The 23,034-nt window shown below is 42.7% G+C and overlaps 1 protein-coding gene across 1 annotated transcript; it reads right to left on the reverse strand.

Annotated features, from left to right (window-relative positions):
• Positions 1 to 690: 690 nt before the first annotated feature.
• On the reverse strand, positions 691 to 21,642 carry slc39a5 (solute carrier family 39 member 5). Its single transcript, XM_008103997.3, has 11 exons — positions 21,408 to 21,642; positions 17,879 to 18,292; positions 15,292 to 15,508; positions 13,903 to 14,077; positions 12,115 to 12,284; positions 9,862 to 10,020; positions 8,649 to 8,724; positions 6,036 to 6,290; positions 4,534 to 4,614; positions 3,592 to 3,782; positions 691 to 1,773 (listed from the first exon to the last, which is right to left on the reverse strand). The coding sequence occupies exons 2-11, from the start codon at positions 18,280 to 18,282 to the stop codon at positions 1,621 to 1,623; spliced, it is 1,881 nt and encodes a 626-aa protein (XP_008102204.2). The 5' UTR covers positions 18,283 to 18,292; positions 21,408 to 21,642; the 3' UTR covers positions 691 to 1,620.
• Between the last annotated feature and the right edge of the window lie 1,392 nt (positions 21,643 to 23,034).

A 23,034-nucleotide genomic window follows, 5' to 3' on the forward strand; every position in this document is an offset into this window, starting at 1 on the left:
CCTCTATATTCTTGGGGGCAGTTCAGTATCGCACTGTACCTCTGCCTTTGCTCATTCAACACGCGATCCCTGTTCAAAACTACCCCATATACTCAAGTATATAAATGTAGAAATTTTAGTCAAAAAATCAACTAAAAAACCCGGGCCAGCTTATCCATGGAGAAATGTGAATGGACTGAGTCAAACAGGAGTCATCCCTTTCTTTGAGTAGAGTGGCTTATCCTGTCCTAGGAAAACCTAAAAGAAACATCTAACCCCTTTCCTCTCTCTGATTTAGCATTGCTTCTGGCCTTTTTGAATGCCTGGGAGGGGGAAAATGGCAGCAACGGCCAAGGGAGGTTGGCCCCTCCAAAAAGCATCCGTGCTTCCCCTTTCCATAGAATGGCTGGCAACTTATCCACAGGTCATATCAAAATCCGCAGATTTGGCCCCAAACCTACCCTCCATTTATACATGAGGCCAATTTGTACGCTATATATGGTAAGTTGCCTCGGTTTTCAAGGGTGAAGGGAGAGACTTTAAGATTTGGAAGAGATCACAAGGGACATCCTGTCCAAGCTTGTGCCATGCAGGAATACACAAAGCAGTCCCGACTGATTACCAACCAGACTATTTAAAAATCTCCAAAGCAGAAATAGCATGAATCAATGCCTGCCCTGTTCAAGAACCAAGCAGCTGTACAGACAGGCAGTCAGTGGAGAAGCTTTTATTATGCATGGACTTTTTAGAAACACCATGAGCAGTAAGAGGGTGCAATGGTGAATTGTGTGCTGCTTTCATGCAAGTCAGGAGCAATCCCTTGTGCAGTCCTTCATTTGAGAGGTTATAGTGGGACCTGGTGCCTGGGGTAATTCTTCCCTTTTCCATGTTCTATGAAGGCAAACCCATTTCTCATGCGCTGCCATGCACATCCTTATCCCAGTATGTCTTAACAGGATCAAAGCTTGCAGCAGCTTCACCTGAGTCAACTTCGCCATCTACTTGAAATAAATGTTGGGTTGCCTGAAACCTCTTGAATTTCATCCAATGGCAAGAGCTTGTATGAGCTGGCTATATGTCAACCACATATGGGGTCGTATTTGCACCCTTTGCTTTCCACCTTTGTGCACCAATCTTGAATCATTTTTGTCTGTTGGAAAATCCTCTTAACTGAAGTGCTGTGGAAACTTTCCAACTAGTACCAAAAGCAATCTGCCATGTCACGATTGCTACAGTTCCTTAAAATAACCCCCATCCCTAATTCTATTCTGAGGAGATACGGAATCAGCTGTCTTCTGTAGACTGGTGCTCCATCCCATTTTATAAAATGCAAACCATTTGTTGTTTTTAGCAATTCGATTTTGACAACTGGAGTGGCAACTAGCATCCTCTTACAGAAGCTAACAGAGTGGTGGAGACATTTATGCTGCCCAAAAACACAAAGTTGGAGGTTCACAGGAATTGCTGTATCTTCTGATTCTCATAATTGAGTTTTGTCCACAGCTACCTTGAAGAAGAACGTGGAACAATTCTGTAGGTCTTCCTAGAGCCCAGGTAAGGAAGGGAGCAGTCACTGCCATAATGGAGCATGACCTCAATCTGTCATGTTTTCCGGGTGGGTTTTCTTACTGAAGAGTAGAATCACCCATCCACATGGAAGCTGATGTGGTCTTCAAAGAGAGCGATACAGAGCATGAGGACTCCTCCACTGAGGAAGCCCAAGTTCTGGAGAAGAAAATGCACAAGGGAGCCCTTTCTGCCCTTGGGAGAACTCCTCTGCAGCATTTCAGGCAGCTAGAGGAAAACAAACATAACTTGTTATCGCCTTGGCAGCAGTCATTGACAAAAGCCAGTCACACAATACAGATAGAGCCCTTGTTCTTAAGGAAATGACAACTGTAGAAGTCATCTCACCTTTGCCTACCTGAGTCACTGAACTGAAAGAGGGTTCCTGACAGGCTTGATCATAGAATTGCCAGATTGAACCTAGAACAGCCTCCTGCAGTTTTAAAGACCACATAGAAGCGGGCATTTCACCAGCTGAAATGCATTCTTGTTAAACGGCTGAGTGACAAGCAAGGGCTGCTAAAATCCTCTCTTCTATGTAACCATTAAAGCTATAGGAGCTCTCGCCAGTCTGGCAACAGTTTTCACTACAGTGTCCCCTCACTTTTCATGGGGGTTAGGTTCCAGGCCTGCCCGTGAAAAGTGGAAAACTGCGATATAGCGGCAGTATATTTATTTCAATTTATTTCCTCTTTAAACATACTGTTCTGTCTTCCTTGTTGTTCCTGGGGCGATGAGGTGCAGGCAGGGCCTACTGGCGCTGCCTGCAGGCGGCTGAGGAGGAAGCGTGGGCCGGGTCACGTGACTCAAACTGGGCCCTTTTGTGCCTGCAAAGGGAGGGCGGGCCGGATGGAAAAATCCGCGATACAGCAAATCCGCGGAACCCGAACTGTGGATTAGCGAGGGAGCACTGTACACTGTCAGAGGGAAGCTTGGCTCCCAAACATACACATGCAAGCGGGCCTTGTGTACATTTGTCCCAGTCTTTGGTTTCAGGTGTTTTTTTTCAGGCATGCTCCAAACAGTACTTAAAATTGAGCAGGGCTGTTTGAAGTATGCTACATATGCACACATCCTGTTAGTCTGCCATCTCTTTTGAAATTTACAGGTCCAATGGCACAGCCCTGAGGGAAAGGGAGGCCACTCAGTTGTGTCAGAAGCAACAGTTCCACTTCTTCCTCACCTCTGCTTAGCAGAGCAATGCTCAAGACACTTGGCTTCCCTGGGGTAAAAGACAATGCTTCTCATCCTCCAACACTATTCCATACAGAGAAGTCCACTGAAATGCAGAAGAGCTCTGGTGGTGATAGGGTGTCGGGCTTGCTTCCCAGAGGGTGCAGGATGGCCACACACAATTTGTACAACACCAATTTGCTGTTGTTCTCTGTCCCCTCCCAATAGACATTATGTGAAGAGGTTGTCTCATTTTGTGTAGAAGTAGAGCCAGCTCACTACAACTTAAGAGCCAGTGTGGTGTAGTGATTTGCCTGTTAGACAAAGACTCTGGGAGACCAGAGTTTGACTCTCTGCTTGTCCATGGAAACTTACTGGTTGACTTTGGGCAAGTTCCATTCTCTTAGCCTCAGAAGCAATGACAAACCCCATGAAGAAACCATGTCAAGCAAACCCCATGATAGGTTAGTGTTAGGGTCAACATAGTTGGAAATGACTTAAAGGCACACCACCACAACAAGAAGTGCTAACTACTATTCATCACATAACTGTTACGGAAAGTTGCACATTCCCTCTCTTGGAAAGATAAAAATCTCCCTCAAGGGAAGTGGAGGACAGACGCTAAACTACATAAGTCAAAGTTTCCTCCATTCAGCTGCCTCTGCCTGCTGTGCCAAGAACATAAGGAAAATAAGCAGGAAAATAGCTTTTTTATCTCTAGGATAGGAAACATGTGGATCAGTAAACTAACTAAACCCCCTCCCATATAAGGAACAAAAAAGTCACAAACCAATAAGGAATATTTAAACTTGGTAACCGTAAAAGCCTCAAGTGTGGTGCCAGCTAAGAGGAAGTAGAAGCAGCTGCCTTTACCATGTCCACCAGTGCCACGTAGAGAAAGATGCCAGCTGTGATGGCAAAAACCCAGGGAGTGACTTGAGAGCTGCTCCGGCTGACTACTGTCCCCAGCACTGTGCCCCAGTAAGCCAGGAAAGCAGAGAGCAGGTTAAAGATCAGCACTCGCCGGAGGGGCATGCCAGCCTGCAGTAGCACTGCACAGTCTCCTGGGGAGGAAAAGAGGAAAGTTAAGGCTACAATGGCCCACGATTTGCAAGAAGAACCACTTGTGAGCACAAAAAAATGGTTAAGGTAAAGGTTTCCCCTGACGTTAAGTCCAGTCATTTCTGACTCTAGGGGTTGGTGCTCATCTCCATTTCTAAGCCGAAGAGCTGGCATTGTCCATAGACACCTCCAAGGTCTTGTGGCTGGCATGACTGCATGGAGCGCCGTTACCTTCCCACTGGAGTGGTACCTATTGATCTACTCACATTTGCATGTTTTCAAACTGCTAGGTTGGCAGGAGCTGGGGCTAACAGTGGGCACTCATTCCACTCCCGGGATTTAAACCTGGGACCTTTTGGTCCGCAAGTTCAGCAGCTCAGCATTTTAGCACACTGTGCCACCAGAGGCCCCTTTCCCACAAAAACAAGCAGTGCTTTGGATTCTCTAGACATAAATCCATTTCCCCAGCAAGAGTTGGTTGCTGAGGCAACATTTTTATGGTGGTTCCTCGTTGGTCTTCAAAAGGGGTGGGAATCATGCAGCCTGCCAGATATTGCTGGACTGCAAATCCTAGCATTCCTCCACACTGACTATGCTGACTGGTTAATAGAGACTACAGTCCAACAACATCCAAAGAGCAGACACCCCCCTCTCCATGTGAAGAAATAACAGGCAGAAGCAAATGTGTATAAAAAATAGTTCAAGAGGTCCAAAGCATAGGTGCCGATTGAAGCATCTCTTCCTTTTACCTACCAAGCTCATGGGGCAGTTCATGGCAGAATACGGCCACAGTTGTACTTAAACCACTAGAGATTCCATCCGAGAAGGCAGCTCCTAAGGGATAAGAAGTTTATTTTACAAAGGCTAATAACATGAAAGTGACATCCCCCCCCCCCCCCCCCACACACACACATTGGTTTTGGCTAGCTGAGTTGTTTCATGTCATCAGCACTACTCTGTCTTCTTCAATCCGTCTGTGGCACAGGGGCTTCAATATTGTATGAAGAAATCTTGAATTCAAGATTTTACTTTGGGATGCTTCCTAGTTCTAACTCTGCCAATAAACATACATTTCGGAATCTTGAACTTTCCGATGCGTTATAGCTGGACCATGCAGGTTCAGATTGAACTTGGAAAGACTGGCCCATTCTGCTGCATTAATTTAGTCACTGACATTTTCTAAGGCTGACGTGTGAAGGTACAAGTGTATTTTGAGTTTAAGAATACAGAGATTTTATTGAGAGACAAGTCTTTATCAAAATGGGTAGAACAATTATTACTCATTACTGCCGTGGAATAAACCCTTGTGTTGGCAGGAGTGATGACTTGAAGGTTGAGCTCCCTCTATCAGCTCCAGCTCCATGCGGGGACATGAGAGAACCCTCCCACAAGGATGGTAAAAACATCAAAACATCCAGGTGTCTCCTGGGCAACATCCTTGAAGACGGCCAATTTTCTCACATCAGAAGTGACTTGCAGTTTTAAGTCGCTTCTGACACGAAAAAAATCATGGTTTTCTAGCAGTAAGATTGAGTACAGTTGGTCCAGATATTGTTGGACCACATTTCCCAGCATCCCTCAGAGGACTCCCAACCCGGAGCAGGATGACCTGGTTCAAACCTGTGTTCAATATTAAATCACTTTTCACCAAACTTAGTTCCAGCAAAGAATACAGATAGCTGGTTGGTAGCTTTCCATGGTGCAGGAATTAATTTGAAAAAAATCCTGCTGCTCCTGTAATCTACCTTGATTTTTTTCTAATATTTTTTTATTGTAAACACAGGTAGGATAATATCAAAATCCATCACCATTTCAATATATCTTAGATATATTAGATAATTTGTCAATTTTCTCCTAGAACATTTAGAACTTGCTTTTCGATATAGCATTTTAAGGAGAAACAAAAATCATGAACTAAACAACAATCAGTAAAAAAAAAATGTTTCCAAAGAGCTATACATTAAATGCAGTTCTCAGTTGCAGCCCCCCTTTTTTTGCTTCAAAAAAGCCCTTGATCCCTTTGAGCCTAGATCACTGTGAGGAAAAAGCACAGAAAGAAAAAGTGAGAGGTGAGTGAGAGAATTTGTCAGGGAAAATGACACCTGTCTCAAGTCTGCAAAATAACAGCCTATCTTCAGCTATTGTTCCATTGTGTGCACAACAATTCCATTTCTCTGTGAAAACCTGTATTGTTGGGGTGTATTTTTTATCCCCTAGCACAAGACTGAACTCAACCTTGGTACAAAATCACTTACCTATGGCCAATCCATCAGTGAAATTGTGTATCCCATCTCCCAAAATAACCATCCAAGCTATGTCTGCTATTCCAGCATTGAGAGCATCTGCTGGGCCGTGGGAATGGCCGTGGGGATGGAGCTGTTCGTCTTGCCTCTCGGCGCTGGTCTCACAATCCTCTGAGCTGCGGATCTGGATGGAGCAGTCTTGGGGTTCGCTGTAGAGATTCCCAGCTTCTCCTTCTGGCACAGAAGTCAGACCCTGAGATTCAGCACCTGGAGTTCAGGGACCAGTAAGGGGGAAAATCTGTTCAAAATGTGCCCTTCACCACCAGCACACACACTCCAGCATATTGGTATATGATGGTGTATAGCTGTGGCATATAAATTAACCTGATTCCTGAAATTGGTGGCAAACATAAAAATGTTCCCAGTAAAGGTGTGTGATGAACAAGAACAAAAACAGCAGTAAGGTCATGATGCGAATAAGATTTTTTTTACTGTAATTTCATATATATATCCATTATTGTTAAATAATGGATACCCAAAAAGGACAGAATCAAGGAAGTATCCTGGATCTCAATCAGGTTGGCAACGACTGATCTCCACAACTAAAGGAACAAGCATGTAGTTATAAAACTAACATTAAAATACTCTAATGCTATTCGAAGAGTAGACATCGGAGCATATATATTTAAATTTCTCAAGCACGGTAGCAGCAGAGAAATAATAGTCATAAGTGTGTTTCAACTTTTAGTGGTTCCCTAAGAACACAAGAGTGGATTTTCAAGGTTAATCTGTATTTTATGAATTATGGCGGAATGATAGATGGCCCTCCCTATTCATAGATTCTGCATCCATCGATTTATTAATCTACAGCTTAACGTATTTTTAAAAAAACAATCTAAAAATCAAACTCTTAAATATCAGACACCATTTCACTATGTCATTGTACATAATGGGACTCTCTCATCCACAGATTTTGGTATCCATGGGGTGCGTGTGTGTCCTGGAACAAAACCCCAGCAGGTACCAAGGGCTCACAGTAGAAAGAGAAGAGGGTCACCAACATACAGCACATCTCATCCTCTCTAGGGAAAGGGTTCCAAAAATAAATGAAGCCTATTGTCCATATCAATCTGAATGCACTTGTAATAATGACAATTTGCATCTTCAAAGTTTTGGTATCACTTGTTTCTTGAGCTTCTCATTTTTCCTCTGTTTAATCCTATTCCAGCTGTAGATCCTTTAATTGTTACTGTTCTGCTCCAGAGACGCATTTGCACTTTATACTCTAATTCCAGGGAACTTAAAAGTCCATGGTTTCACAAATATCCAGCATGTGTAATTTGGTCCTTGTAACTATAACAGATATTCCACGTGTGATTATTAACTTGAAAGGGAATCTCCACATACTGTATATTTTACTCCACTTTTAGGAAAAGTTAAAGACAGGAGCCCCCAATGGTACAGCGGGTGAAACTGCTGACCTGCTGAAAGGTCGGCAGTTTGAATCCGGGGAGCGGGGTGAGCTCCCGCTGTTAACCCCAGCTTCTGCCAACCTAACAGTTTGAAAACATGCAAATATGAATAGATCAATAGGCACTGCTCCAGCAGGAAGGTAATGGAGGAGGTGTCTACGGACAACGCCGGCTCTTCGGCTTAGAAATGGAGATGAGCACCAACCCTCAGAGTCAGACATGACTAAACTTAACGTCAGGGGAAAAGCTTTATCTCAACTACTGTAAAAGACATAAAACTGTGGGTTTTTTTCTTAGTCTCAAAATAGACCTTGAAAGTATTGTGATGTTTATGTTCGATTTTGAATATTGTAGAGCTTTGTTAAGATTTGAGCTTCTTCAGATAGTGGGTGAATCTAAGAATCATGTTTCTATGCTGAAAAACAAATTTTAGGATTAAGATGACAGAGTGGTTTACTCGCTTTTAAAGTCCAGGTCCGGGCAGATGCTTTTGATCCAGCTAACTATGAATAATAGTTCTGTAGTGTGTATCACTATGCTTTGTATCATTTGGGATTCCCCTCAAATGCATATCCAAACATCATTGCCAATTGTGAAGCCCCTCAACCCTACTGAGAAGGAGTTCTTGAGACTGCTGCACATTTTGTATTCTGGCTTTGTGCAATGTTCCTTGCTGAAAGGCTGCTTTTGCAGTATCCTCTGTGTCATGAAAATGTTTAGTGAGGGATGAAAGTTTAGAATATATCAGTTCAACAGCTAAAGCCCAATATTTCTGTAGATCTCTCACCAAATACTAACACAGCTTCACTAGGGATTCTGCTAGCAGGTGTTGCTCGTTTCTCCCTCCTTTGCACCCTTATTTTAGGCAGTGTCTTATTTGTTTCGCCCATGGAGTTTGTCTCGCCCAGTGGTGCTTTCAGCTCATTCTCTGGTGTGTAAAAGTCTGAAATTGGCTGATCCACAAGTCCTTTTTTCTTCGCATCAGGAGAGGTGTTTGGCTGTAATATCGCTATTTATTATTTTGCTCCAAATCTGTTATATTAAATAAGATCTCACATCACTTAAACTCTAGACATCTGCCATCTTGAGCAGCCAGCCAGTCCACTCGGTATTAAAAATAATTTAAAGGAGAGGCAATCCATAACTGATTCACCTTGGGATGTCCTTGAACTGACAGCACTTCTCTCATCCATCTTAACTGCAGCCTCCTCAGGGGTTTTGCTGGCCTTCTGCAAAAATAAAAGCAAAACTGGTAAGCCGTGTAACATTGAGATTGGAATGGGAATACTGCCCTTAATGTAGATGTGTCCTGTCTCTCCTGAGGGTTGCAGCAACCACAGCCACTGCATAAAACACACTATTCTCAGAAGCAGACTCTGATGTCTCAATGAGATGGGGTTTTCTATCAGCTATGCTTAATAATCGGCACAAACCTGGCATTATCAAGACACATTTTGATGTTCACAATGACGTAATGACTACTGACTGCTGGAAGAATGAGTGGTTCATTCCACAATATGGACTGTAATGTGACTGCACACAACATTAGGTGACTTCGAATCTTTGCTCCTGATTCAATGTTTGGAAGGAACTCCCAAAAGGGTGGACACAGATAGCAGTGAGATGGGCGGGTGGTTTAGTAAATCTGCTTTGGATTTTAGCCTGAACTTTAAAGAATCTATCAAGGTGCTGAACCCTAGTCTGAAAATAGACTTACTATCTTAGGTAAAGTAAAGGTTTTCCCCTGACATTAAGTCTAGTTGTGTCTGATTCTGGGGGCTGGTTCTCATCTCCATTTCTAAACAGAAGAGCCAGCGTTGTCCGTAGACACCTCCAAGGTCATGTGGCCTGCATGACTGCATGGAGCACCGTTACCTTCCTGCTAGAGCGGTCCCTACTGATCTACTCACATTTGCATATTTTCGAACTGCTAGGTTGGCAGAAGCTGGGACTAATAGTGGGAGCTCACCCCGCTCCCTGGATTCGAACCGCTGACTTTTCAGTTAGCAAGTTCACCAGTTCAGGGGTTTAATCCGCTGTGCCACTGGGGGCTACTATCTTAGTTAGTTCCTTTAATGTTCAGATAAATTCAATGTTCAGATAAATTCCTAGAGTGTATTCACTGCCTTGCTATCATGGAAGCCAACAACCACCACTAGACACAGACTAGTTCACATGTCTGTCTATGGCCTTTCCCTCATTTGTAATTGAATTCTCCATCTGGAGAATAGGGGAGTGGACTGAGAAGAACGACTGCCTTGGATGCAAAAATAAATTTGCTGCAACCTCTTTGCCACCCCATGAATAGCCCAGAACATTTGGATAGTTGGGGGGAAGGAGGGTGAACAAAACCGTGCAATCCTTACCCCCTTTGCGCAAAGACGCTTCAGCGTCCCCATCAGATTTTCAATGAGGAACAGGAAGTAAATCCCCCCAAACACACACAGGCCCTTCAATACAGCATCCTCGGCCGTGGTGCTCGGCTGGTGTTTCGGTGACAGGAGTCCGTGGGCTCTGGCCTGTGCCTAAATGAAAACAATTCCTTTGAGCAGAGAAAGGGAGAATTCAGAAAATAAATAGATACATGAAGACAAATTTAAGAAGAGGCCTGTTAGATTAGACCAAAGTTTCCCTCCTGTTCCTACCACATATATGCAGAGTAGGGGGGTTTGGCAGCAACACAATCTGCTAAACAAGAGCCATTGTGTATGGCTGAAGACCAAGGAGTACCCAGTGGCTTGGGTAGATACTGCTCCAATGCGTCACCCAGAAGCTGAGAGGCATAATAGTCAATAGAAGACTGCTATCTTCAGATCTAAACATTACAACAGGAGTTACAAGATCCATGAGCCCTCGCCATTTACTATGCTGGGTGTTGTAAGCCAAAACTTTCATCAGGGTCCGTAGATGTGAAGACTACAGTTACTATTTACTTCAATTGATGCAAATTGATCTAAAAGTACAAAAGTTGTTAAACTTGGCAATTGGGAGAAGAGAGGGGGAAATCTTACCCTTCCCAGTAGATTCAAGGAAAAGCTAAGTGATGAAGCTCTCCTAGCTTGTATGAGTTTCCTCATTAATAACTGTAACTATCAGGGTCAAACACTGAGGTTACTTAATCCCTATGCCTTCTATGTTCCACCGGTAAAATGTTGGTAGGTATGTGGTGAACTGGAGAAAACTGAAAGACAGTCTTTGATACCTGTTCACCCCTGATATTAAACTTTATCAAAGCTATCTTTGATGTGCAGTTCACAGCTCTATAGAGGAACCTCTACATGACTCAAGAGCAGTGGTTCTTAACCTGTGGGTGCCCAGATGTTCAGGCCTTCAACTCCCAGAAATCGTAACAGCTGGTAAACTGGCTGGGATTTCTGGGAGTTGTAGGCCAAAACACCTGGTGACACACAGGTTGAGAACTATTGTTCAAGAGGATTAATAAGGATTGTATGCACCGGCTCTACTAATTCCAATTGCAGGTTCATTGTTCAGTTGTTAATAAGAGGCCCTGAAAGGTGGTTTTCATATACAAAGCTTCAAACAGTTCACATTTCAACTGGGTTTTAAAAACAAATGTCTAAAAAGAATGCTGGTTAGAAAGCATATTCACATGACATGTACTTCTTTTGTGAGTATTATTACAAATGCCTACAGAAAAGTTGTCAAGTTAATTCAAAGGCAATATCAGCCTCTGGGCACCGTAGTTGAAGGGAGATGTTGACAAGCTGGAATGTGTCCAGAGGAAGGCAACTAAAATGATCAAGGGTATGGAGAACAAGTCGTATGAAGAGAGGCTAAAAGAGCTGGACATGTTTAGCCTGCAGAAGAGAAGGCTGAGAGGAAACATGACAGCCATGTACAAATACGTGAAGGGAAGTCATAGGGAGGAGGGAGCAAGCTTGTTTTCTGCTGCCCTGCAGACTAGGACACGGAACAATGGCTTCAAACTACAGGAAAGGAGATTCCACCTGAACATCTGAAAGAACTTCCTGACTGTGAGAGCTGTTCAGCAGTGGAACTCTCTGCCCCGGACTGTGGTGGAGGCTCCTTCTTTGGAGGCTTTTAAGCAGAGGCTGGATGGCCATCTGTCGGGGGTGCTTTGAATGCGATTTCCTGCTTCTTGGCAGGGGATTGGACTGGATGGCCCATGAGGTCTCTTCCAACTCTATGATTCTATGATTCTATGATCCTGTCTGAACATATAGGCAGTATTACAAACCCAAATTACAAACATCTGACTTACAAAAGACAGTTAAGAATGGGAGTGAGACAACAAGAAGTGAGAGAAATCTACCCCTCAGAAGGGAAATTCACTCCTGAAAGAGTTATTATGGGGGAAAGGTGTCTCCACTTAAGCTTTTTCACCAATCCTTGTTTCCACAACAGGCCAATTTTTTCAAAATCCAATTATCACAGAGACAGAAAGTGAGGTAAAATCTTCTGAACAGGGGGAACATACAGCAAAACAAACACCATAGGGTTATTAACATTTTCCTATGCTTTTCAAAGCTGTGTGTGTGTGCGTGTGTGTACACACGTGTGTGTGCATGTGTGTGTTATTTGGATGGAGTTACACTTTAAAATGTACATGGGGAAGGGAGTGATCGTTGGTTACATACGTGTGGCCACAGGTGCAGCAGTGCGTCCCCACACAAGGTCCCCACAGCCAATGCCACCAGAAAAGCCAGCAGGAAGCGGAAGAGCTTGTGGTTGAGCAGAGGGACCAAGACAATGGCCAGTGCGGAGGGCAAGCTGGTCAAGGTGATGGCCACAAATCCCCAGCCCAGGCCTGTAGGAAAGGAGAGAGTGGAAGCAAGGCGGGAGTTAGGAACGAGAGCTTTAAAACATGCAGTAGGATTGTACTATGGGATCCCAATATTCACCTCCTCACCTCCCATTTCCACATTGTATGGTCAGTAGCATTCCTTTCTATAGATTCTGACATGTAGTGACTGGAAGGAAATAAAGGCATCAATACACACCCCAAAAGTGTTTTAATCTTTATTCCTAACGTGCAGGGGATTGAACTAGATGGCCCTTGGGGTCTCTTCCAAGTCTGCATTTCTGTATATCAAGAAATCCCTGGGATACGGGTAATGGGTGGATAGAAGGAAAATATCAGGGATTGTCTAATTTTTCTTAGATCTGGTCCTTTTCTTCCTCTTTCTTCAAAGAAAACGGTTTCCTGATTCCTTCAGTCTGAACTAATCCCCATAATGGTTGCTGGCCTAGCCCATCAGAGACAAGTTATTGGGCACTTGTAAACCGCTTAACTGCTGAACTTGCTGACTGAAAGGTCAGCAGTTCAAATCTGGGGAGTGGGGTGAGCTCCCACTGTTAGCCCCAGCTTCTGCCAACCTAGCAGTTTGAAAGCATGCAAATGTGAGTAGATCAATAGGTATTGCTCCAGCGGGAAGGTAACAGTGCTCTGTGAAGCCATGCTGGCCTCATGACCATGGAGGTGTCTACAGACAACACTGGCTCTTCGGCTTAGAAATGAAGATGAGCACCAATCCCCAGAGTCGGACACGACTAGACTTAATGTCAGGAAAAACCTTTACCTAAACCAAATATAGCTTAACTCTTTTTTAATTGTATCTTTTTCTATCTTCAGGTGGGTTCCATTACAATAAAGTGTTTTTAACCTCACTAGATCATCTAAATTACAATAATTGTTCTTTTATCTGCCATAAGATTGCATTGTATTAGACAATTTTATATATTTAATATCCCTACAGTAAACCCTTCTCACTAAAAGAGCAGGGGCACAACACATTTTTGTAAAGCTTATTAGCAATTGGTCTTCTTTGAACATTTGGTCTCAAAATTCATTCAGAAGAAATTCACATTGTGTACTCAATTTGTGTATCTTTGCAAAAAAAAAGCATTTTGCTTGTTTTAAGGGGAAAACATAAATGTACTCATGTTGTTTAACGTATTTTTCAATATGTACAAGATGTGAGTTTGCAAAGCACGTAGGACTCTTTAATAAGGAGAAGGAAATGTGAATGAAAGAGGAGAAGGGCTAGAAACTGAAGGGCAAGCAAAGATAACAGGGTTGTAGGGCAAGGTCTGTAGACAATAGGACAATAAATAAATAAGATTGCACAGCATAGAAAACCCCCCATTATTTCAACAGTAGGTGTCAGGCAGCACTTCCTCCTGATTCCCATGGTTTAACTCAGAGTTTTATTCTTTTCTTTTCCCCTAAAGTTAAAACTAAATCTTTGGGTGCCAAAGTCTACAGATCCCATGTTTACAAGGTCATCCTGCAACATAAAGGAATGTGCATAGCCCTGCATTGGATTCAGAGCTGATTTGGGGGCTGGGCTTTGGGGGGGGGGGTTGCAGTGCTGGGATTTGGGGCTTTTGCTGGGTCAAACTTTGAGAAAGGCAGCATGAGTTACCAGCCCAGAGATTATTCCCCGCCATGCCAAGGGCCACTTCGTCATAGTGCTGGATGCAAACACGGCTGTCAATCTGATAGAGTAAAGCTGGGCAAAGCAGGGTGAACTGTTCAGGCGTGATCTTGGAGACCGAGTTCAGCCCAAAGTTGACCAGCAGCTGGGATACATTGAGACACTGGAGACCAAAACACAAAAAGGAAACAAGAAAACGCAGAAGGGGTTTATTGCAACAAGGAGTAATTGTGCCAGACCTCTAAACGATGCTTAATTGAGTGCCAGAAAAATTGGCCATCCAAGGGTTTGATCAAAGTTGCTTTTCTATTTAAAACTATGTAGCAAGGAGAATTTTAAATAAGGGGAAAAGGGTCACTAGTTTAGTAGGAGAATGGAATTCAGAATTTTTAGTATGAACAGTAGGGTTGGGGAATGCAATAAGAAACTGTATACAGGTCCAGAGATATGCTTCCTTCAGTCTGTTAGTGCGGCATTAAAAGGTAAGCAAGCCCAAATATAACTCTGTTTCATAAACCATGCATGCCTAAAACCAAAACGAATACAGAAATATAAGGTTTGAATACACCAACGGCAGGAATTATGCAGCCCCTCCAAACATTTTTGGACTTCAGCTTCCAGAATCCCTAAGCTGTCTAGATCTGATTAGAGTTACTGTCTCACCACTTCAGAATTGCAGAATAGGAGCCTCCGGTGGCCTAGGGGATAAAATCCTTGTGACATGAAGGTTGGGTTGCTGACCTGAAAGCTGCCAGGTTCGAATCCCACCTGGGGAGAGCGTGGATGAGCTCCCTCTATCAGCTCCAGCTCCATGCGGGGACATGAGAGAAGCCTCCCACAAGGATGGTAAAACATCAAAAAACATCCGGGCGTCCCCTGGGCAACATCCTTGCAGACGGCCAATTTTCTCACTCCAGAAGCAACTTCGGTTGCTCCTGACACGAAAAAAAAAAAAAAGAATTGCAGCACAGTCCCACGTCCTCTATTACAGTAGTTTTCAACCTGTGGGTCCCCAGATGTTTTGGCCTTCAACTCCCAGAAATCCTAACAGCTGGTAAACTGGCTGGGATTTCTGGGAGTTGTAGGTCAAAACACCTGGGAACCCACAGATTGAGAACCACTGCTCTATTACAATGAACTCAGCAAGGCAAATTTCAGTACTAAGAACTCTTTAAAAAGAATCTAGTCCTCACACCTTTAGGATTGGTGAACACACATATCCCCAGCAGCCTTGAGCCCTAGCCCTCCCCAGCTTCTCCCAAGTTATAGAAAATAGACAACCTTCATTCCTGTTTAATTCATCAAGTCTGATTCCTGCTGTATAGTAACAATCATAAATCTAGGCAATAGTCAACTCCCTGCTTGTCTCACACTTACATCCTCATGCAGGTGATTGTAGACAGAGTGGTCTAACGCAATCACGCCCTCTAAAAAATTGAGCCCAGAAGGTCCTTGGGAGGGCTTGAAAAGGTCTTCATTCTTCCCAGTCTTCTCTGGTGCTCTGCCGAAGCTTGGCTTGGTGACCTTTCTCCCATGAAGTGTAGGAGATACAGGCGGATTCAGGGTAGCATGGCCCAGCTGAGGGATTCCTGGCCTGCAGAAAGCAAAAAGGAACCATCAGCAAAGAGGAACATAATTCACTTATGTTTTGAGTGACAGCCCTGAGGCATTACTTCCCAGTATATTTTAAACAAAGACAGCAGTGCAGAATACTTGTTATACCAGTATAAAAGTTTATCGATTTCAATTTCACTTTTGAAACTCACTTCAAATGTAAACTCTGGCTTACACACATTTTAGTGCCTCAAGTTTTAGTCCGGTTTCTGGATATATTTGACTTGTTGATTCCAAAAATGGCACTAGTTTTCCCTTACAGGGAAATACAGAGATACAGAACATATGCCATCTACCAGTTGCCATCTGCTTGTCTATAGACAACCATGGCAACTAGAGCTTATGCGATTTATCAAATGCAATTTTCTGAATCAGTACCCTGAAAAAACTCAGGAATAGGCCTAAAAACCAAGCTACAAAGATTTTTTTTGTTGGGCTGTGTAATTTAGCTTCATCAACTTGAAAAAACACTAAAGTATTTTGAGCCAGTAGCCAAATGACTGCCAAGTTCTCAGCACCGACAAGCAGAAATATTCCCAAACTCCGCATTAAATAATTTGACAACATTAAGCAACAATAGTATATCTTCCGGAAAAATATCATCTTGGTAGCATGCAAGTAAAATAAGGAAGACATGAATGCATGAGTGGCAACACTAGATGAAAACTTTTCTATTTCTATTTACTCTTAAGCAGGGGTCCTCAAACTTTTTTAACAGTCCCTCAGGCCACATCCAGACAGCACCTAAGTGCATGCCCTCTCACGTTTTTCCCTGGGGTGTCCAAACGATACCTCTGGTAAACATGAATTCCTTCAGCACAAAGCAGGAAAACCCTGCTTTGTGCCAAAGAAATTTGTCAGCTGGAAAGACCCAGGTCTTTTCAGCTGCAGGCGCTGTGTGGATGGGGACCAGGGATCACATTGCGCAACTTAAGGTGCCCATCCACACATCTGTCTCAGGTTTCTTGGGCTCCTGGAACCCAAGAAACCCAAAAATCCCAAGACAGCCCCACACCCTTCCAAAAACCCCTTTAAAAAGGCTTTGAAAAGGAAAATAACTTACCCGGCTTTCATTCCCCCTTCTCTGGAGCTCTCCTGTTGCATAGAAATGATGTGACAGGAGAGCTCCAAAGATGCGGGAATGGCGGCCTGGTAATTTTTTCCCTTTTTAAGGCTTTTCTTGGGGGGTGGGGTTGTTTTGTGTCCCGGTAAAGCATGAAATTTCTGGGGTGTATGCAGACTTCAATACGAGTCCAATCGGGTTTTTAAAAACCCGATTGGACTTGCATTTAAGTGCTGTCTGGAACTGCCCTCAGATTGTTGGGGGGAATTATAGTTTGTTGTTGTATGCCTTCATGTTGTTTCAGGCTTAGAGCAACACTAAGGCAACTCTGTCACAGAGTTTTCTTGTCCAGATTTATTCAAAGGAAAGTTGCCTTTGTCTTCACCTGAGACTGAGAGTGTGAGTTCAGAGCTGCAGTATAAAGTTCAAACCACTACACCACACTTTATGGATTCCTTTCCTCTCTTTTCCCTACCCACCTTTCTTTTTTTCCTTTTCTCCTTCCCTCTCTGTTTTTTATCTTCTTTCTTTCTTACTTATTTACTTACTTAATTTTTCTTTTTCTTTCTTTCTCTCCTCCATACTCCCTCTGTTTTGGAGGAAGCAAGAAAGGAGTGGAAAGGATTCCATTTATTACAGAGGAAAATAAAGAAAGGAAAGGAGATTCAAGAGGCAAGATGGGGGCGGACAGGATCCCCCTGTTTTGGAGGGAAAGAGGAGAGGAGAGGAAAGGAGATATAAGAAGTAAGAGTAGGTTGGAGAAGATTCCCTTCATTTTGGAGAGAGATAGAGAGAGGAATGGAAAGGTATGAAAAAAAGAGTTAAGGAGCTGGAAGAGGGTAACAGCAGCAGGGTGTGATTGGTGGCAGCGGTAGTCTAATGTTTAGAGCTCGCGCTGGGTAAACAACGTTGGGTCCAGATCCGGCCAACAGGCCTTAGTTTGGGTACCTCTGCTTTAAAGAGTCCATGTAAGTGTGCAATACTAGCTCCCACTAGACCAGTAGTTCACAACTTTTTTTTAGTCCAGGTACCATTTTACCAGGGTCCACTCTCCAACATTAGTACCAAAAGGGTTACAAATCAGTTTTTGGTCAACTTTAGATTCGGTTTGGTTAATTGGGGTGCTGATTCAAAAAATTGCATTGGTTAGGCCACATCAGCTCTAGTTTCTGATACAGAACATAAGCTTCTGCTACTAACTTAATTTGAGAAACTCTCTAAGGTACCAAAATAACACCTCGTGTACTTCTTGCAGCATTTTCTCCTCCATTAAATGAGAATTATTACCTGGTGGGATGAATCATCTCTGCTTGCCCCTTGGTTCTGTGGTCCAGTGCGGAGTGCGAGTGCAGGTGCTTGTTTTCTTGGACCTCCAAGATGTCCAGGTGAGATACATGGCCATGGCCTAGCTCCTCATGCTCGATCTCCACCACTTGGACCTTCCCCAGCCCAAGGCTCAGCAGCAGGCGTGTCAGGCCCTCAAAGGACAATGTGCCGTTCTCCCCATACTGCCCAAAGAGTTGCTGCAAGTAGTAGCCTTGCTCCTGAGTGGCATCTTCAGGCAGAGTCCAGGCAGCTCCATGAGCCAGCAGTTCTGCAGGATCAGCTAAAGCAAAGTGACAGGCGCTCAGCAGGTAGATCAGGACCACCCAGGATCCAGCCAAATGGAAACTTGACGTCCTCTGGTCCATTAATGGAGAACTAAAAGGCAAAGAAAAGTCGACTGTCAGCCACACTGTCTTGTACGCATTAGCACTCATCCACACTGTGGTTCTCAAAGCAAAAGAAGTGCCTTCCAAAAGAGTTTAAGAAAGACGCTTTGGGGGTGACCGTTTCCCTAATCCAGGGGTGTCAAACTCATTTCATCGGGGTCACATCCACCTTATGGTTGCCTTCAAAAGGCCTTTGAATCCATGGACAGAGAATCTCTGGATTCAGAAGACCACCTTTTTTATTTTACATAGTAGTTGGTGATATTTAGTTTTTACCAAATTTGAGTCTCCAGATATCACTGAGTGACAACTTCCGCCACCTTTAATTATCTTTCATGTGGAGTAATGATAATGGGAATTACAACCCAACAGCACTTGTGGCTCTGAGGTTGGAGAAAGGATAAAAGTCAGGTATTATATCCACAAGCTTTGTACCTAAACCCCATGCTCCCATCTAAACAGAATAAACTGTATACTTCTAGAAGTTACTTTATCACAGCTCCCATCAAGTCTAATGATGAAGAATACAGGAGTTGTGATCCAGCATCTGGAGAGTAACTGAAACTGAGATTGTCGGCTGGATTCAGCCCATGGATCTTGAGCCTGACACATGTGTTGTAATCCCTTCAACCAACATGGCTGGGTGATTCCGGGAATGATCTAAGAAGTGATATTCCCCATCCCTACTTATAACCTCTGGAGAAATGTAAATTTGTGCTGGGTGTGAGCATATACAAATAAAGTCTTATTTTGACAGGGCCTAGAGATCATGTGAAAATGTCACTACTTTGTTTCATCTCTAGAAACAAAGCTTCTTAAACTGTGGGTCGCAACCCCATTTGGGGTCCCTTAACTAAATCTTGAGGTTGCAAACAAATTGTCTAATTTGCTACGTAGTGGCTGCTGACATTTACATGAACCCTGGAGAAAAAAGGAGAGTTAACAAAGAATACTTTGCCACTTGAGGCAGCAAACCAAACATGTCAGCATGGCATGAAAATATATCCTGGTTGTTGTTATAATTTTTATATGATATTGTTTTATATTTATATTGTATGCCGCCCCTTATGGTGCCTTTGTAAGCCGCCCCGAGTCCCTTCAGGGAGATGGTGGCAGGATATAAATAAAGTTTGTTGTTGTTATTATTGTTGTTGTTGCTGTTGTTGTTATTGTTATTATTATTACTATTATTTATCCTGCAGCATCAAATATTCAGCCAAAATTTAGACCTTAATGTAAAAATAAGCAAGCATATGCATCCCATTAGTATGCAAATTTGCTTTCATTAAATGGTAAAATTATATGTATAGCAAATAATTGTTTTAAAATAAATTCCTTTATGATTTATTATCAGCAAGTATTTGATTTTTACACCTATTTTATATACCTATATATACTGAGGTCACATTAAAAAAATTCATTCGAAAATGGGTTGCGAGTGGAAAAAGTTTAAGATGTCCTGCTGTAGGAGAACAAGGAGAGTGTCACTCCACAAGTTGTAGACTGCTCTTTTCATTTTTCCTAGGGTTCACTTTAGGTGATTTTTTTCAGAATTACCATGGCATATTCTCCAACATTTCACAGACAGAACCCAGGAGAGAGGTCACCAAGCAACATCAGATTGTAATCAAGATGGCAAAAGTTACTAACAGCAAAGAAAAACATAAGCTAAGAAAAGGCTGCAGCAGTTTACCTTTGTCTGAGCTGAAACACTGAAGTGACACGGGATTGATCAGGACTGTCTATGCCAAATCAAGACAGTTGGAGAGGGCCCTCATTGTAGACTATGTTTTGATCTTGATCAACCACTGCAATCATCTTTATGGTCTAGACTAGTGGTTCTCAACCTGTGAGTCCCCAGGTGTTTTGGCCTACAACTGTCAGAAATCCCATCCAGTTTACCAGCTGTTAGGACTTTTGGGAGTTGAAGGCCAAAACATCTGGGGACCCACAAGTTGAGAACCACTGACCTAGAGTGTAAGTGCACGTCACATGATGTGCATTACAAACCCCACAATTTAGAAAAAGGCATCTAAAGGAAGGAGGTGATTTTGAATCATGCTTAACAATTTCCAACAATTTGAGACACAAATCACTTGTGTGCAATTTTCACTTGGCCCCTCAGTCCAGGTCCTCATGTTAATGTTTGAGAGGCAGAGGTGGGATGCCTCCTGACACAAAAACAAATGCCTTGTGGCACTTTAAGAACTAATATGTTGTTTTTTTAAAAAAATAATTTTTATTGAGGGTTTTATACACAGTAGGATAAAAGGAAAAAGGGCAAGAGAAGGGGGAAAAAAAGAACTAATATGTTTTATTGGGCAAATGATGAAGCAGGACAGAGTCCACAATCTTTTTTACATTGATTTATCTTCCACTTTATCTCTCTAAAAAGAAACTCAATATGGCTAGGACTAAAAATAATACAATACAATACAGTTTTCAAGGTATTAACAAGACTCTGCTATTTTGGTTTCACATTCCATGTCTTCAATTAATGTATAGGTAAAGGTTTCCCCTGACGTTAAGTCCAGTCGTGTCCGACTCTGGGGGTTGGTGCTCATCTCCATTTCTAAGCCAAAGAGCTGACATTGTCCGTAGACACCTCCAAGGTCATGTGGCTGGCATGACTGCATGGAACACTGTTACCTTCCCACCAAAGCAGTACCTATTGATCTACTCACATTTGCATGTTTTCGAACTGCTAGGTTGGCAGAAGCTGGAGCTAACAGTGGGCACTCACTCCGCTCCCCCAGATTCGAACCTGGGACCTTTTGGTCTGCAAGTTCAGCAGCTCAGCGCTTTAACACACTCAGCCACCAGAGGCTCCCAATTAATGTATATCCTAGTCTTATTACCAATATGGCACCTAAGATAATTCACATCATAAATTAAAAGCGATGTACAGATAAAAACAATCATGATTCAATGGGAAAGAGCTGTTGGTTTTAACCAGGACCTTTCTTAATTCAGTTTTTTTTACTTAGGGCTCTCATTAACAGAACTATAGTGGGCCTGAGATGACAGCTGGAAAAGTAAGCAAATGAAGAAATAAAGAAAGCATATATTAAAATTATATTAAAAGAAAATCAATTCCCACTTACAGTGACGCTGTCCAAACAAAACTCTGGAACTGCCTTGCTGCGGTCAAACCTTCTGAATTTCTGGGTAATGCAATGTGAGGGTTGTGGTCATCTGCTTATTCCCAGTTTTCCAGTCATGCTGACCCCTAATTAAAAATAATAGGTTCTCAGTCCCGTCATTTCTAATTATGGAAGAGAAGTGCCGTTTACAGGCTTTTTGAGGAGAATGTTTTTGCTCTCTCCGGGGTTTTTGAGCAGTTTCAGTGGTGGGTGGATTGTGTGGCAGGAACGTAGGAGGGCCTTACGCAGGCACCTCCTCTCCCAAAACAACAGGTGGAAACCAGGGAATAGGACAGGATTTTGAGACATTTCCCAAAAATGTTGCTTCCCACCTAGGTATGTGGGAAGCAACAGCTTGTTCCTGGTGTGAGGCAAGCGTGGGGAAGGATTATGCAATGAAGTCTTCATATATATTTGCATAGCACATTTGAGTGTCCCAGGTACTGAATGTCCCAAACTGAGTTGGGAATGTTTTTATCATTAAAGGGTATGCAATTGTTAATTTTAAAGTTTATTTTTAAAATATTTTAGTGCCCAAAACTGAAGTGATGCTTGTCACATTTTCCAATTCAGGAGCCAATATAATTCCCAAACTGGGATATAATACATCTTGGGAAATGTTGCTTGTATTGGTGTGCTTTCTGGTCCAACTAAGGAAACAGAAGGTCCTTCAATGTGATTTTAGCATTTCTATCCCCCAGGCTATAGATGAGAGGACTGAGGTAAAATGAGTTTATCAAAGGACTTCTAGTAAAAGGGCAGCAGATGACTAAAGTGCTATGGAATCCTGGCAGCTGTAGTGAGGAATCTGCCAAAGAGTGGAGATTCCTCACCAAACTACAAATCCCAGAATTTCATAGCACTGAACCATGGTAGGTAACGCTTTATTAATTATACAATGTAGATCCAACCTCCATGAAGTTGGTCACATTTCCTAATTTTTGGGAAAAGATGCCAGGTGTTAGAGAGGCAGTAGTACAATGTGTTCTTGATAGGCAATCTCGCAAGTCAAGTTGCTTTATTTGGGGAAGTTAATGGTTCACTCAGCCACTCAGAAACTGAGGGATCTCTTTCTCCTGCCAAACAGGATGTATGAAAGGTCAATTTTTGATTGCAGTAAGATGTCAAAAGCGGGGTTTTGTGCTGCATTGCTTTTGCATTAGAAAAAAAACTTGTGGATACTTGTGTGCATTTAAATTAGATTCTGGTATCTTGGAATTAACTGATGATCCATGTGGTTGGAAATCCATGTGCTCCTAATTCAGCCAAGATATGTATACTGCAGATTTGATGCTTTATTTTTTCCCATATATCTAGTATATGACTGTATCCTTTAAACTGATCTCTTTTTTTCGCTTCTCTGCCCATTTTTTGCATTTGAGATTTAAAACATAGGCTGGCATTCTGTTTATGAATTATCTGGTTATGAATTATTATGAATTATCTGGTGTAATTCTAACTCATACCATTGCAATTCACTTTTATGGCTGTTGAGAGGTCAGAAGTCTGATCCAATCAGCTTCCGCAAGAACCCACAGATTTGCAGCCCGGCATATCATGCTTTCCATAAAGCCAGCAGAGACACCGA

The sequence above is a fragment of the Anolis carolinensis genome, chromosome 2 (genome assembly GCF_035594765.1).
Source record: "Anolis carolinensis isolate JA03-04 chromosome 2, rAnoCar3.1.pri, whole genome shotgun sequence".
In the NCBI taxonomy this organism is placed as follows: Eukaryota; Metazoa; Chordata; class Lepidosauria; order Squamata; family Dactyloidae; genus Anolis; species Anolis carolinensis.

Bases quoted from the DNA above. Each gene is read 5' to 3' on its own strand.
- slc39a5 (XM_008103997.3), bottom strand. From the start codon at position 18,282: ATGGACCAGAGGACGTCAAGTTTCCATTTGGCTGGATCCTGGGTGGTC. The intron at 12,285-13,902 runs GTAACTCATGCT...CCTTTCCTACAG, and splicing joins GGGGAATAATCTCTGGGCTG to GCCTGGGCTGGGGATTTGTG. The intron at 6,291-8,648 runs GTGAATCAGTTA...CCTGAACTCCAG, and splicing joins CAGTTCAAGGACATCCCAAG to GTGCTGAATCTCAGGGTCTG.